Genomic DNA, 17,780 nt, shown 5'->3' with positions numbered 1-17,780 from the left:
TACTACCTGCCTGTGCTAAAGTTTGTGCTTTTCTAATCACTTATTCCCTCTCCAGGCTTTGCTGTGGTTTTCATGCAAGCACTTGTCTCCTTGGGCAGCAATTACCTGTGAGAATCTCATTGGAGAGAGCACAGCTAGCTTCATGTGACAGTTGTGCAAAGAAACACGGGAGTTGTTTTTAAAGTAAATGCAAACTTTATTCTCCTGCCAGGGAGGCTAATGGTCCTGTATAAGGAAAGGCAGGGGGGAGGTGGGTGCCAAGCACCTCCGCAAGCCTTATTTTATTCTGGATCTACAGTTTCTGAAGCTGAGCACTTTTGTGAGCGATATACACGCTGGATGTTGTGGACTGCAACTCCCATATCTGATCATAGGCCATGCTGTCTGGAGCTAACGGGAATTGTAGCCCACAATATTTGAAGAAGCATCATAATGACTACCCCTGGTCTGCTACCTCAGCCCTGATACTTTTCAAGGGGTAGCTTTTGCCTCCCTAGGATATCTGTAGGAATTACATGACACCTTTTGTTGAAGCCTTTTGGGCTTGCATTTAGAAAATGCTAGAAAGCAGCCTAAATATCAGCAAACCTGTATCTAAGGCATGGAGCCAGGCAATAATTTGAAGACATGCTACTGGCACTTAGTTATTCTGTTATTTCACCTGGTACTTCAGTTTTCCCTGAGATGTTCTGCCTGTCTGAAGCGTAGTCCCGCTATTTCATTTTCATATACTAACACAGTTCAGCCATGGGTCCAAATTTAGACCTAGACCTGTATGATTCCTCAGCCCTGTTTGGCTACTTCATTCTTATCTGATGTGCTGTTCCAGCCTCCTCTCTCTGTTTTGGCCAGTTATTTTTCTGTATGCAAGGCAGGTAGGGATGAAAGCAGTAGCCACACTTTTTCTTTAAAAAATACCTTATGCTAGGGAGAATTACAGAGCATGCCCCTGTGTTATTCCCAAGAAGCAGGTATAAGATTGAAATATCATTGTTCATGTTTCTTACTTAATAATACTTCACAAGACCGGGAGAAAAGATGAGGAGATGCTTTTATCATTGTGTGCATTAAAGCCATTTGTCCCTGAATTGGCCAGGAAGCCAAGGATTATGTTCCAATGGCAGTAACTGTAAACAGACTCTTATTCAAGAGATTTGTTCCTGGGGGCCAGAGTCAATTGCTTAGGTCTCAGGACACTTACATGTGGGGTTAAGTTTCTTGGTGCACTTTGTAGAAATAGTGATGTTTCCAAGTCCATTGTTTTATTGATTCTTTTATTGACAAGTGCTTGCTAAGGGAGAACAGATTGTGCTTTATAGCTATTGATGAGTCTTCTCAAGGGAAGAGTCAGAACAACTATAAAAGGCTGCTTTCCTAGATCCCAGCAGATTTTTCTTGTTGTTAATGCCAACATCCATGTGGGTGTAATGGGAAAGAATCATTGTCAGTGCGAGAGAAGGGACCTGGCTGTGGACGAGCACTTCTGGGAAGGACCTCCTTGCAAGCCAGCAGGAGGGCCAGGGTCCCCTGAGTGCAGCTGTGTGGCCACAGCCCGGCTACTGCCATCGGCACACGTCCCTTTCCGGCCCTGCGGCACCTTCACACAAGACACCTCAGGTAGATAGTTAAGAGTTTAGGCGGCTTCAGCGGCAGGCGCCTGGCACCCCCCAGAATTTGGTGCCCGGGTGCCCCGCACCCCTTGCACCCCCGGGTAAAGATGGCCCTGACTAAAGAAACTGTTGCTGACACCAGCTTCTAAGTGGCTTTTGTTGTTGTTTAGTCGTGTCCGACTCTTTGTGACCCCATGGACCAGAGCACGCCAGGCACTCCTGTCTTCCACTGCCTCCCACAGTTTGGTCAAACTCCTGCTGGTAGCTTCAAGAACACTGTCCAACCATCTCGTCCTCTGTTGTCCCCTTCTCCTTGTGCCCTCCATCTTTCCCAACATCAGGGTCTTTTCCAGGGAGTCTTCTCTTCTCATGAGGTGGCCAAAGTATTGGAGTCTCAGCTTCAGGATCTGTCCTTCCAGTGAAGTGGCTTTTACCTCGAGCCAAATCCCACCCCAGTGAAATATTCCCACAACCCAGTCCAGCAACAGGGGACAGTCTGTGTCTACATCCCGAAGCTCCTCTGGTTGTATTTCTGGCTGCTTGGTCCGTTTAGCCAACTTTAAATACCTGCTTGTGTAACCTTCCTCTGGTAAGACCTTTACACAGGGCAGCCTCTCAGAACAATGTAGCCACTGACTCCCTACTCCTGATCTTCAGGCCTCAACATTTCCCTCAACATATTTCTGGTCTCTCCCCACTCCCTCATCTGCTCCAATCCCCAACTGTCCAAATCACAAACGTCTCTCTATCTCTCACTGACAAAATGATTTTGTATCTCTCCTCTCACCTGTTACCAAGATCGCCTGCTACACAGACTTGCAACATCGTAACAGTACAAGGGATATAACTTTCAAAGAATGTTTTCATTCATAAACAATCATAGACAGACATATATCTATATCTAGCAGCATTTCTCCACAGCCACCAACTTGGATAACTTTGAAAAAGGGTTAGACAAATTCATGGCGAGTAATGAATACTGGGCCACGATGGCTATGTTCTATCTCCATTGTTGGAGGCAATGGGCAAGATTCAACTAATGAGTCCCATCAGTGGAAGCCCTGCACAAAGACCTCCACTTCCGCAATGAGTTTTGCCCCTCCCTATAGCATCCCTGAAAAGTGGCTCTGGAGGATTAAGAAAACCCCTGGAACAGCGCGTGGTGGGGTGGGGAGAGGAGATTGTTCCATCTGGCAAGACAAAAGACATGCCCTGACAGAAGGCTCATAAGAGTGTGGCATGAAATTCCTCCCACAATTTCTCTTGAATCCAGATCAACTTATGGTGCTTGTAGCCCTTATCTTTCAGCTCGACTACATGCTATGCTGAGACGTTCCCCAAACCGCAATTAGAACCAATGTTATTAATAAAAAAGAATTGGAGTAATACTGGCTTAGCTTTGTTGCCTCAGGAAAAAAAAATGTATGCACTTACCTTTGCTATTTGTAAATATGTGCTTGCTTCCTGCAGCCTGTGTAGTAGTCACTATTCTAACTGAAGAGCACATGAGTTGTGTATGGAATAATGTGATCATGCATAACATGGAGAATGCCAGAGATTTGGGTGATTGAAAGTTTCTCATTTTCTAAAAACAAAACAATAATACTGGGAAAATTAGACCCAACATTTTAGAAATAAATAATTGAACCTTAGAAGAATATAGTTGGTAAGAAAACAAGCTTATCTGGTTTTACAACGAGCACTGGGTATCCAAACAACAAGAGGTTGGTGACCACATCTTCACAATTCTGTGAGATACAGAAAGCTGCCTTAAAGTGAGTCAACCCTGCATTTCAGATAGGAATGTTCCTCAATCCTGCTACCAAAAACCTTTAACTGGAGATGCCATGGATTGAACATGGGATCTTCCACAAGGAAGCATGTGCTATGGACTCTCTATCAGATGCAACTGTGCTAAAAGGGGGCTTTAGAAGACATTATATATGCATGCATCCTTCTCTGTTTTTAAAAAAATGTGCTTGGACTTCGTTGTATACTTTGCCGTTGTCTGGACCCACAGATTCTAGCAGGAGGAGCTAAACTAGTTGCAGTGTAGGGGCATCACAGAACAGGACTTAGCTTAAAGAGCAACACCATCACCAAGGGGGCTTACACTTCACAAACTGCAGTGAAAGGCGAGGGAAACTTTCCATCAAACATCTAATGTCCCCTTTGGAGTTATATTTAAGTTTGTTGACCACACACACAAAAAAGCCTTAGGCACACTGTGTTCCCAAAATGCAAACTTTGTTGTTCCTCATGCGTCACTCGTGACTGGGGATAGAAGTGCTGGAGGGGGCAGGTTTTAGTGCTGCCTTTGTGGAAGTGCGCGGAGCTGGACCTAATGCTAAAAAAGCATCTGAAGAATAAAGGTGCTCTTTTAAAAGCACTCAGGTTTCCAGGCCAGTTACTTACTCTCTTAACAATAAAGCGGTTTTTATTTGTGAACCAGGCAACACTAAGGGAGAATCAAACAAGAATAGCTAACAAGCACCAACATCCTGCAGAAATCTATACGGTATTCTACACCAGTATGTTAAGGACTGGATAAAGGTCTGGTAGTTGAAAGTGGAAAGAGGAGGGGGAGAAGGAAAGCTTCTGGAGGACCCAGAATGTGTCTTGGAGCCATTTATATAAGGGATGGCTATTTTTGTGTGTGCGGGGAGCTGAGGGCCACATTTATCCTTCCCAACCCTTCGGGACCACATACCAATAGCAAATATGGACAAAAGTAGGTGTGGCCACATCACACTCTCACATGCACACTATCATATGCACACTGTCATATGCATGCACACATACAGAGGACATACACAGGCACATAGACTCCCTTCTCATCTGATCCATACAAACCATTTGAGGGGAGGGGCTTATCCCCGTTCTCCACCCATCACATGATTGATTTGTTGAGATGAGGGCCAGATGATTTGTATTTCTGTCCACTGCTCTACTGTGTCTACTTTAATTTGACTTTTTTTTCTGCCACTGCCAAAATTTGAGAAAAATTTCCTTTGGATGTAGGTGATTCCCCCCCCCCCTGGTGTTTAGCCAGCCCTGATGTATATTATGTGTATAACTGCCTCCTGTTAAATTTAAGGAGCTCACAAAGATCATTTTCCTACAGCACATGTTCAAAACATTCTTATTAGGAAGAGACTTTGGTTCAAGCGAACCACCCTGCTCCCTTTTTTCTTGATTCTTCCTAAACAAAGACTTCACTGCGGAGTATCCATGTAAAATCTGTCAATATCCACATAGCAATTTAGGGGAGGGGGGCTCTGTTCCACCTTTTGCTATAGATGAGTTCTGTAGTTTGAGTGAGCAGGCAGTAAGATATGTATGCGCGGGATATTTTCGTGTCCCTGCTGGGTAAGCTGGTAACTGTAAGTTTATGAAATGCAAGAAGACACAGCTTGCCTTGTGCAAACACGAATGCGTTATTGGCTGCCACTGGAAGCCCTCTCCCCAATCCAAGAATGTTTGAAGCATGCAAAGTGGGAACTACCCATCCACCCACTCACTCTAATCCATTACATGTGTGCCTTGGCTTGCTCCTTGCTGGAGTGCTGCTGTTGTTATGAGGGGAATTCCACAATACATTTTTTAAACAGCTGAGCATATAATCATGTTTTTATGACTTTTAATAGCAAGCTTGCCCTTGGCTACCTGTCTATCAAGTTTCAGCTGTTGTGTGATTCCATTCCTCCTCTCTTTTCTCTTCGTGTTTCAGTTTCAATATTTAGTTACATACTAAATGCTGCTGTAGGAAACCCTATAAGGAGTCTCTTTCAAAATTGGAAATGTTAACAGAGTTCTTTCATACAATCTTTGTATTCTACTTCTAAGCCTGTTAAGGGGAATGCCATGACATTTCAGTAAGGGGACAGGATTGCAAGATAGGAGACACATTTTGTCCAGTAGAGGGCAATATGAATGCACTTTCCTCATGTCAACATTCTCTAAAGCTCTTTGGTTTAGCCAAAGAGAGTATGTGAAAGTATGTTTACCAATGTTTCCTAGTAAAGGTATCTTCTAATACGTTCCAGATATGTTCCAGATATTCCAACACACATTGTTTTTGCATTTCAAGCAGAGAATACATTTAGAGCTCAATTTTATGTTGGGCCACGGTGTTGAACAAATGTTCTCAGGTCATTCTGTTGAGAAGGGAAATAACAGTGTGATCCAAATCATGGGCACCATGCCTACCCTATTTTGCAATTGCTTTCCAATTTTGTAGCTATAGTTTCTGTACTAACTTGTGACAAGTTACCACTAAACTTGCCTGGGGTTTGCTGACTTTTTATTGAATGGAGATCAGAAAGCTCTTACTCCTCTTTCTTTTCTTAAAAATTCATCCATACTTTCCTGTGAGACAAGCCTAAGTCAATCATCCTGAGTTACTAGTAAATTTATTTAATTAGATTCAATCGTGCAGTTTTCTTTCCTAAGAGGACCTAAGCTGTCAAAAGATTATTTCCCTCGAATAATCCAGTCTGATATGGGGGAAGGGGGTAACCGACTGTACAGAGACACCCCTTGCTCATGAAATCTCTGCCCAACTAGGAGGAACAGTTTGTCACTCTCTCAGGTCATCCAGGTAAGTAACTGTAGATACAGAGTCCTTAAGATAGAAGGGTTAATACTGGTTTACTATCAACACAAGATTGGAACAACAATGAATTAGAATGCTTTTTAATGTTTCTTTTTCTAATGCATTAAATTATGATTTGCCTTCCTGAACAATTCTTGCTTTAATAGCTACTGGTTTGCCAATTTTGCGTTGCTGATCTGGGTGGTCTTCAAGGATCTTGACAGCCAAGCATCTAAGCCTAGAAGTCAATCTCTGTTTGCTTTGCCTTCTTGAATGCTTTGGTGGGAATGAACACCACAAGATCGCTATTTTGGACTGTAGATTTATCTTCTAAACTGTGTCTCTGGCCAAACCCAAGGGTCTTAAATTAGTAAGATAACATGATACAGTCCATTATACTGTCAATCCATTATACAGTCAAAGCATATGATACAGTCCATTATACAGTCAGTGGATCCATTTAGCTTGGTATAGGCTTTTGCTGCTTATCACACTCTTAAACCCCTCCCCATCTCCTTGTGATATACTTTTTGGTGGGATGAAATTGCATGTTTTTTTAAAAAACTCCTATTGCTTGAAGAATCCAAAGTATGTTCAAATAACTGCAAGGGTGGAGATGTGTAGTGGGTGCTTCTTCATGGTTCTGAGTTTATAATCTTTCCCCAGTATTAACTCTTTGTTCTTCTTTTACATAAAGGGGCCGACACCTTAAGTGAGACCAGCTCTGTCAGCTTGGAGACTACAACCAACAGCAGAGATACTTCAGTGGCTACCTCCATCTTGTCCCCCTTCACGTCTGGCCACAGCCGAGATGAGGTGGACAATCGCAGTGAGCACAGTTACAGCGAGTCAGGGGCTAGTGGCTCCTCCTTTGAGGAACTCGACTTGGAAGGCAATGGTGATGGTGATGGAATGGCAGGTCTGTCGGCTGACCTTGGTTCTGTTGAGGACCAGGACACCGCCAAGGCCAAATGGACCAAGGAGCCTATTGCCCTGGAGAAAGAAAGGGGCGAAGAATAAAGCCATTTCTTTTCTCGTGTTTCTTGGGGATTGGAAAGAGAAACTGATCATCTCTCTTGCTTCTTTTCTGTCCAGCCAAAAGATTTCGGTCACTAATCTGTGTTGAGACCTGTCCTACTCTTTGTCTGCAGACAAGTATTTGGGGTGTTATAAAGGAAGAGCAGTTATATCCAGGGGAATTGTAGCTGGTTTCCACTCTCCTGTAGCCAGACTTAAAGATGTGTGCTGTAACAGGAAACTGGGAGTGGGATGGTGTGAAGTAGCGCTGGGGAGCTTCAGTGTTGAACAGCACAGTGTATTTCAGTATGTGGGTGTATAAGAGTCAGTGCATAACTATGCAGAGATCACTCTTCATGAGCCAATAGATGCATTTGCGTGTAGACTGCCCTCTTGCATCTCTTTACTGCTTCCTGAGCTCCTTCCCATTTACCCCCTAATCAGACTGTTTCTGTGCAACTCACGCACATTCATTGGCACCACATCTATTGACACCAAAGAGCAGTAGTTACATTTGAAATTGAAAACTGTAGTGCAAACCTTTAACCCTTGAATGGATGCCTGAGTTTTCTTGATCAGTAATGCACTTAACAGCTTCCCTTTCGAAGGTTAAAGTTTCTGAGCAGGGTTATCATGATCCCAAACACTCACATGTTCTGCTCCCTTTCCTATTCTTCTTCACTTGCCTGTGCAACCCACTTTCACTGTCTTCTCTCTCTTAGATTGCATGATCATGCACATACAACTGTAGCACCCGTTAACATTTTCTACTATGCCTCCAGGAAGTGAACTTGAGAAGTTCCTTGTCTAGTTTCAGATTTTTTTTTTTAAAAAAAGTCCACATGAAAGAAATAACCATCACACTCTCTTCCTGCATTCTCGGCAAAGAGGTTGTGGAGAATGGGTACTATTGCAATAAAACAAGGCAACAATACAACAGAAATGACACAACCATGTTTTCTCCAGTGCTGATTCTCAGAGGCTGTGATGCAGTGGAAGGAATGGAATGGAATATTCTTGTGTTCAGTGCAGTGAAGTGACAGATTTGCTGTAATATCCCAGATATAGTGGTAACCATAGTGGATTTGACATAATGTTGTGTGCCAGTGTTGGAAGTTTATATTTTAATTCTTCTCACAATTTCTGCATATTCTTCTGGAACAAATAATTTCCGCACAGAGAAACAAGTTACAGAGTCTACCCTTAATGCAAGATAAGAATTTCTATAGCTTTCATTGCAGTACACCCCTTAGAAGGATGAAATGAAGATGGTCTTCATTTTACATTGGTAATAATATCTGAATGCTGGGCTGGGTCAAACCTGCCTCCATCAAAACCACGCTGAGGGCTCTGTACCAGATTTTTCACTGCTGTCACTCTAATGAAGGTCTTGTACTGAGAAATCAACTGATGAGAATCATGTCACACAGTCTGAATTCAGAGCTCTATTGTGGGTTAAGGAAGGCATCAAGGCCACAGGAGGAAAGAAATACATATGTGTGTGTATTTGGGGTATGTGTGTGAAATATTGGAAAGTTCTAATCCTCCCCACCATATTCTTCATACTCTTGCTTACATCCTCTCTTGGAGGTCTTGGATCAATGGCTCACTCTGTTTCTTAATGGAATTGGATCCATATAGTGGGCAGAGATGTTCGACGTTCGGCCACCTTCAAGACCTTCTGTGTTTCTGAGCATTGACTCAGCCTGGTGGGAAATCAATGGGATGCAGTGTTAGAACCTTCTCCCTTGGGCTGTGTGGTCCATAAGGCTGCTAGCTCCCTCCTCCAAGCAATCACCATTGATTGATTCCTTCCTTTCTTCTTTGTGCTCTTGTTGCTGTGGTCTATAACCTTTATATTTCTCTTCTGGCTTACTATTCCTTGGTATTTAATTCTATGTTCATGTTCCCCCAATCCTGATTTACCATGATATCCAAATCAGTAATTCCACTTTAGCTACAATGTCCCTGAAATTAGCAGGGATGATGCAAGCAGACACATGTTGAATATATGGGGAGCTGGATATGTTCCATCCCCATTGTGCCTGGATTCTGTATAACATTCTCACACATGCTATCGGGTAGCTTTCCCATCCACCTAGATATTAACTTCATTCACTGGCACTGCACAGTTGATGTTAGTATGGTACATGGAATTACTTGAATGAGCATCATTCCAGCTATCCCAATTTTAGAAAACCCAGTAGATTTTCTAGTGCCCATTGCTGAGCATGGCTTCCAAGCATGCAGCATAGAGCACCTGTTCATATATTTCTACATGTGAGTATATCTATATGCAAGTGAGTGTATATGTCCACAAGTACCCTTGGGTATGTGTGATGGTTTGTGCACTTGTGAGCACCTGGGTCTGCTCACTTTGTGCATAGACCTGTGTGCACTTGTGCACAGACTCGGAGACAGAACAGACATGACACCATAAATGAAATTGCAATGTATTGAATGGTGTCGTGTTTAATTTGGACCTCATACTGTGGTCTTCCCATTTTCCATATGCATAAATGCTCCTTTTTCTGAGTAATAGGGATGTAATTAGAACATAGGAAGTTGCAGGACTAGCAGGAGACATATAGACAGGACTGCATTATGGCTTTCCTCATATTTCATTTGACAGATACAAAAATACTATTCTCTCTGTTATGTAGAATAGGGGAAGCAGGTAAAATATCTTCAGCTTATAATAACTGCTGCTTGTTAGTGAATTCTGAAGTAATGGAGGCAAAGAGACCAGCATCAATGACTTGTTTATTTCCCCCCCATGATAGCTTGTTTGTATAAAGCTTATTTACCTCCCATTGTGAATACACATAAGGGAGGACATTACAAATCCTCTTGTGTGTGCCATGTGCATACACATATACATGATTGTAAGTTACATCATTTCTTGTTTGTGTGTGTTTATGTCATGGCATATAAATTCTGTGTTCCCACATGCATACAGCCCCTTGTTATATTATGTAGCCAAGCACAGGTGAATGTGCTTCTTATATGTTAATCATCTTTTTGCTTATATGTTTGAAGTCAACAAGGCACATGTATAGTACTCTGGCTGTATCATCTCACAATTCATGTGCACTTGGGAAACATGAGATAAATTTCCGTATTGTGGAAAACTTGCATTTTAGTAAGAAAATAAAGCTTAGAAATCTTAGTTTAGCTTTCTCCCTGACATGCAAGCTTTCCACATGCAGGGAGGTTTTTTTTAAAAAAAGTTTTCCATCAATAATCTCTCATATATTCCATTCATGTGAAGAAATCTGCTCCATTCCAGCCCAAATAGCTCAGAGGCTAATGTATGAAGTTTTAATTGGACTGTGTTAGCTTGTTGACAGAGTACAAATTTTCTATAACCATCTCTGAATAGGAGCACAGGTGAGTTTAAGGTTGGAGTTTATTTGTTACTTTTCACTCTTCCTCCTCCTAAGAGTTGAGTTGGTAATAGGTAAACAGCATGAACAGATTCACTGAGTATTTGGAGCTGTTTGAGTTTAATGTGTTAAGCCACTGTTGAGTTCATTTCTTTGGTTCTGCTGAGATGAGGAAGCAACCTTCACTAGGCATGTGTAGACAATGGCAGTTATCCACAAGCCATTTAGTTTGGAGTAGACATACTGTAATGGTAATTACAGTGGAAGGGTAAAAAATGACAGCTTCCCATCAACTGTGCTTTAAATATTCCAGTACAGGTTCAAGCTAGTGAGAGGAGCACATTGATTAACCTGCCATGATCTGAACCATGAACAGGAGAAGCCATCCGTACATATACTTTCACCTATACTCTCCTTTTGTCAAAATCCTCAATGAAACGGTGCTTTGTGTAAGAGTTGCCTCAGTAGTTATACATAGTTTCTCCAGAAGCGAGCACATGACCTAGTGTCTCCTTCCTCTGAAGCCCACCTCTCCCCTTAACGGATTCTACAAGCTCTGAGTTGTCATCTTTGTGAACGTCCAGCATTTTGCAGACAAATAATTTCAGATATGAGTCCAGAATCCTAACAAGCTCTGGTGTTGTATGCCACCATCCCTTGGGACAATCAATAGAGGGATTGTCACAGTATTTGAGAGACCTGCCCGCTAATGTTTCCCAGGCTGCTTCAGGCAATCTTTCACATGTCCACTTCTTCCCAAAGAATTGAATTGCCGAAGGCATAACTGGAGCCTGCTCTTATTAGGCAGCTGTCTGGCAATCTGCTCTAAGATGCTCTGCTTGTTCTGTGGCTGGGCTGGCCTCTCTCTCTCTCTTGGCACTTGCTGCGATTGTGAAGGGACTGGGTGATGAATAAAATTACCATCCATCTGTGGTGAGAACACATCAGAGCATACCAAGGAGTACCAATGTTTCTTCTCTTCCATTCTAACCCTAGCTGACACAGTTTGCTATAATGGCAGTTTCAAATGCCTTGTAGCCAACACCTGGGATAGAATGTGATGCTACACAATTAACACACATGGGCAGATTTGTGTTGTTGCCTGTTGGGACATTTTACAGTTGAAGACATGCAGCTTTCCTAACAATTTCATTTTGAAGGCATAAATATCCATCGGTGTCTGCATCTCACTTTCATTAGCACCATATTCTGTGTCATCACTAAGATTCTCACTGAGTTATGAAAGAACTCTGATGCCTGATCAGAAGCCCATTTAAGTTCACAAGAGTCTGTCATTAATCACAATGAAGTTGTGATACTAAGAAATAACAGCCTGGGAGCCCAGAAATCTAAAAAATGAATGCACAGTGCAACAGGATTTTTAGAGAACACAAAATGCACCCTGTGGGTTCATTTTTCTTGGTTAGTGTACGTGAATCCAAGAAAACTATAGGAGTGCAGGTCTTGATTCCCTCTAATGGTTGTTCTGGACATCTTAATGTTTGAGGTTTTATTTTATTTTATTGCTTTACTTACATTTAAGCTTCCCTTCTTCCACTTAACTATCAATGTGTCACAACATTTTTTCAGTTGCAAAACCACCCTTAGCAGGAAGAGAAATGCAGAAGCCTCCCTTCACATCCCAACTGCACCCCACAGTAGTAGACTTGCATCTGAATGATGTCTAGATTCATGACAATCAACCTCTTTCTCCAGCCACCTACAGGAAGGGTAGGTCTCAACTGCCATCGCCCACCCCTGCCCTATTCTTTTCTTCATGGTTATATTCAAGTGCTAATTCATAGGTACATACAAATCGTAGCATAGAGGTGTTTGGAATTCTAAGCCCAAACTTTAAAAGTTCGTAGGTTACATATGGTTGATGCTGCTTTTCAGACAACATACGTCATTGACATTCTGAAAACAACATTTCTTGGAAGGGAAACGTTGAGAAATTTGGCTTTGCTTGAGGAACATAAAGAAGAACACGTTTCCATGGACTAATTTGTATATGTTAACTCTTAGCTGCCCTAAATTTAATTACACCTTTCACGTTCTGTGTTTGTTCATTCTGTGCATGCAGATCACTTACATTCCCAACTTGAATACTGATACTTGCAGGTACAGATGATGAGTTCAGCAAGCCTACTTCACTTTGACTGGAACAGTTTTGGAGATGGTACATATTGCTTGCATTCAAAGCTGGTTGGTCATAAGCTGCAAAGCGTCCATAGCAAAGTTAATTTGTGTTTTATATGCAGAAGTAGAGTTTATGACTTTGAATCCAATCATTTGCATACACAAAAGGCAGTGTGTGTGTGTGTGTGTGTGTGTGTGTGTGTGTACACACATGTGTGTGTGCATACAGGAGTAGGTACTATGTTTGGATCTGAAAGCCCCAAATTGTCACTGAGTGAGCAGCCTGCACTGAAAAGCAAAAAGAAATGACAACTCAGTTCCGGTTTGTCATTAAGATACTGGCAAAGCTGTTGGAGAAGTTTGCTTTTTAGTTTGGTCCTGAAGTGAAAAGCACTTGTTCTGTTATGTATTTAATCACTATTTTGATATCATGTATAAGGCTTAAAGTAATCTATGTGCCAGACTGGTTTAGACATAGTTGTTGGGAATGGGGTGGGTTGGGTAATCCTTGTTGAAATTAAAAATGGCAAACAAAAAGCAAGCCCCTGTCCTCCACACTCTGTGAACACTTCAAAACAAAATCTGAACTCTGACTGAAGTGAAACATGCCTCACTGCTAAACACCTGAGACTATATTTCAGGTACTGAAATATGTATAGCACTTACAAAAGCAACACTTTGGAAATGTATAATGATCTTTTATATCATGGATTTGCTGTGTTATAACTTTGTTATAACTTGGTTTTTCAAGATTTATAAAATTGAATGCTTTTCTTCTGCTGCACATAATGAAGCTGCCGTATGCTGAGTCAGGCCCTTGAGCCCAATATTGTCTGTTACTCTTGACGGGTAGTGGCTCTCTCAAGAGCTCGCCTTATGAGCTGAGGTCATTCAGCCAGAGGCTCCAATAACCATAGATGAGGCCTTTTGCGCTCTACCTCTCAGCTAGATCTTCTCCTGTCCTTAATGAATATCTGTAATGCAAGGATGGGGAACTTGGTACCTTCCAGTTGTTGCAGAATTCCAACTCCCATCAGCCTCAGTCAGCATGGCCAGTAGTCAAAAATGCTCAAAACTGTAGCCCAACAACATCTGGGGAGAGACACACATGTTCCCTGCTCTAATGTATGCTTCATTCCACATATCTCTTAATTGAGCCTATAGGTAGATGAATTGTGGAGAACTACCAAGGTTTCAATCCTATGTTCATGTACTTTGAAGAAGGTCCCACTGAATAGAGTTGAACATAAAACATTCCTGAGATACGCATAGCTGACATGATCTCTTTGGATTTGGTTTAGCATAATTACAGAATTGTCTTTGTTGAGTTGGATGAGATAGGACTGATGACTCTAAGTTTAAGGGCCCGTGGCAAAGTGACAACCTTCCCCTGTGGGCTTAATGGCAATAGCAGTGCCATTTAAAATGTCCCCATATGCTCTGACCTCATGTTGCTTTTTAGCACTGTGAAAAACTAAGGTTTCAGTCACTCATAATCAGGTGGGTCCCAGTCCACAGTAGATGTCAGCACTGATGGGCCCTCAGCTCAAGGGAGCTATCCGTTGATGCTGGACCTGATATTAAGTGATAAATTATTCCCAGTGTGATTGCAAGGGTTGGGAAGGATAATAAATTTGAAACAATGCTCCAGGATGCTCCAGGAAGCCTTGCTAGCTCCTCAAGAATAAAAGAAGCCAGGAAGGTGACATTGAGAGAGAGATTTATTTATTTTTAAGTTTCATTTGAAAGGACTTATGGCATATTACACTTGCCAGCAAAAAAATCCACTGTATGTCCTATGGATAATTGAGAGGTGTATATATAGCACCATTACATAGCCATAATGGGATATATTGGGCACTTCCACATTGGCAGTGTATTGTGGACTTGCTGCTGCTCATGCATACAAGTTTTTCATAGCATTTTCATGACAGCCCTATCAAATGCCATCTTATTCTCTCTCCCCTCCCCTATTTTAATCCAGAGTTACCATTTCCACAGGGTTTTTTTATTTATCCAATTTTCTGCAGAAAATAATACAGGATGGAATTTTTAAGAGGAAGGTGTCATGTGGAATACCCAGATGTATAAGCAGCACTGAGTCCACAATAAACAGCCATTTACTCATTATCCCATTGGAAAGTGCATAACTTGAGTTGGAGGCTTAGAATTGATGGTGGATGAAAGCTCCCATGTGACTACAGTATCTTAACATTATGTAATATGCATATGCAGCACTTTACTGCACTATTTCCTTATAGGGCTTATCAGGGGTTCTAAGGCTCTGTACAATGTAATCCCTCTAGAAACTAAAAGCAGGTAAAATAATCTCAAAACCAGGAGATATATTTTACTTTAGTGTGCTATTCAGTTTCCCTGCTGCAGAATTGCTAGAAGAATGGGCTTGAAACACTGTTATGGGCAGCAAGATGCCATGTAACACAGCTGCAAAAACAGGATCCACTTCTACAGTTGTAGAACTATAAGCTACTCACACAATTTGACACCATGATCTATAAATAGAATACTAAATTGCTGGTGTCAGGATCTATAGAGGAATTAAGGGGAAATGACAGGTATTGACACAGTGGAAATGTGACTTACATAGGCCAACTAATGGAGCTGCAGTGAATTGGGAAGGTGGGGAGGGGTTCAGAGCCATTTCTCACTTTGTTTTGTACTGACTAAGACAGGAGTGCCTGGCATGCTCTGGTCCATGGAGTCACGAAGAGTCAGACACGACTAAATGACTAAACAACAACAACAAACTAAGTGTGCATATCTGGCTACAAGATATACATACTGCATACAGTAAACCTAGTTCCCTTGATGCTTTTAATATAACAGTATATGGGCTAGGAATCACAGGACTGGATACACTTTTTGGAACCTGATCCCCTGAGAACCTACACTGAGACATGTAGTGATTGAGTTATAACAGATTTGGAATCTGGGGTGAAAAGTGGAGTACCCATATTTGTGGATGACATCTATCAGAGAAACTGAAGCAACACATTTCCCAGACTCACTACATGGCTTTTGAGGTTCCTTCTAACTCTGTAATTCTGTTCAGGGTGATGAAATCCCAAGCAAATGCAAAGAGGTTCAGAAGGCAGCAGCAGCATGCAAGGGAACTCTGGTGGGGTCTGCAAAGTGGACACAAACATGCAAACTTGCTCTAAGGGTTGCTGGTTCAAATCAGTTTCTGGTTACCCCCTACCCTTTCCTGGGGGCTTTTCATTAGGCAGAGACATAAATTAATGCACAAATTCTCCCAGGGTCACTGGTTCAAATACGTCAAGGGGAAAACATGGTACACACACCCTGATAGTGGCTGGAAAGGACCGAGACAATAGTGAAATGGGCAAGGAGTGCATGACTTGCACCCAGCAGAAGCTTCACTTAGGGTGTCTGTTCCCCTGAGCTGTCTGTCATGGAATATGCAGGATTTAAGAGCCTGCTCTCTCTGTGTATGTAGGTTGGCGACTTCTTGGGGAACAGCGGGCTTCATCTGGCCAGTGCTGGTGAGGCCTCCTTCATGGTCTACATGGAACAGTTTCTTGTTCTCATCAGCTGTATCTGTTGGGAGTCATCCATGGAGAACAGAGAGAGAAAGAGAGATGAACGATTCTAGTCCTCTGGAAAAGCAAGTTCCTGAAGCTGGATGCACCAGTGCATCAAGTGAAGAGGTGAGAAGGAAGAGTGAGCAGTGATGCCTGAGTGCTCCAGCCAATGGGCATATCTCAGCCTCCCTTCTCTGGAAGAGGGGCTGTCTGCAATGACTGATCACATTCAACCCTTCCTCCTATAGTGGGTTTCTGCTTGTTCTGCTCCGTTCATCTGGGCTGTGCTCCTGCAAGGCAAAATTGCTCATGAGTGAACAATAGTAAGAATGGTTGGAGCAGAATGTGTGGCCTTTGCCAGTGGAACTTAGCTGTATGTGGGCACAATGCATCTGCTATGTGGAGGGTGTTAACCCCCCCTCCCCCCCATTGAGGCAACAAATGGTCAAAGCCAAGAAGAATACAGGGCCTAGGAAGAGAGACCAATTGAAGCCCTGTGAGCCAGAGGTTTCCCCACCCGGTTATGCATACAGCAAGGAAGTTGAAATATACTCGGAGTCGCATAGTGATTTCATGCTCTTTATTGCAGCTCATCAAACAGTGAATAAATCCTCCCCCCCAAAAAAACCTCTAGCTTTATATTCATTATTAACACAATGGGTCCCATCTGATTGGCTGCTTCTGCTTCCGTCCTGGAGCCTGGTTGGGCTGCTCCTGCAGGCCAATCAGGTTGTTGCATTCTAGGACCCTACCTGTCTATTGTTCTAGGATCCAAGTTTAGTACATAACAGATGTTTCTTGATGTGCCAGGGGCCATGCCTAACCACACCACCACTCAACCAGCCTGCTCAGATTTTACAGAAGGGTCATCTGAATTCTCCCTGATTCCTGCTGCCATGCAAAATGGCCTGCTGTGAAGGGCAGTTTCACCCCTGCTATCTCCCAGCAATGTTCCATACTCTAATTTGAACCACCTCAAAAGGGTATTTGTGGCTTTAAATTCTTTACTTCCTCCTCAAAGTGTTCACCATTTTCTTAATGGGGAGAAGCAACTTTCCTTTTGGGGCTTCTGAATTGCTAAATAGAGCACAAATGAGGCATAAGGGGTGGGGGAAGTTACACAAAAGTTTTAGCCAGCCAAAGATGTTAAGAGAAGATGTTAAGAGCATGAGAGGTGAGACAGGCAGGGACATGAAAGGGCAGCTTTTGAAACCAGACAAGAAGGTATGGGGAGAGCTGGCAAGACTACAAAGTGTGGCAGAATTAATGGGGACAGGAAACTAGCAAAAAAAAAGTATTGCCAACTGAAAAATATGCAGTTAGGGATGTATTCAGCAGAGGGTAGATTTAGAAAGGTTTGATCATTGGCTCTTTTCATCTGTTAAATAGATGGATTTGTTAGGGGCATTTAGGACATTGTGGTTTCTGCTCTAAAGTATGTATGATGGTTGGACAATATGAGCTTTCGGAT

At 42.4% G+C, this 17,780-nt stretch overlaps 1 protein-coding gene across 5 annotated transcripts in view; it reads left to right on the top strand.

Moving 5' to 3' along the window:
- The window catches only part of TEX264 (testis expressed 264, ER-phagy receptor), a 159,223-nt gene extending 145,664 nt beyond the window's left edge, over positions 1 to 13,559 (top strand). For all 5 annotated transcript variants that reach the window (XM_083603537.1, XM_083603534.1, XM_083603536.1 and 2 more), the window contains one exon: positions 6,902 to 13,559. In XM_083603537.1, the coding sequence (XP_083459663.1) occupies positions 6,902 to 7,224 (323 nt within the window). In that variant the 3' untranslated portion in view covers positions 7,225 to 13,559. The remainder of the gene's footprint in view (positions 1 to 6,901) is intronic.
- Positions 13,560 to 17,780: the final 4,221 nt, after the last annotated feature.

The sequence above is a fragment of the Podarcis filfolensis genome, assembly GCF_964270895.1.
Source record: "Podarcis filfolensis genome assembly, chromosome: 2".
Lineage (NCBI taxonomy): Eukaryota > Metazoa > Chordata > Lepidosauria > Squamata > Lacertidae > Podarcis > Podarcis filfolensis.
This window is presented reverse-complemented; position numbering and strand designations above follow the sequence as displayed.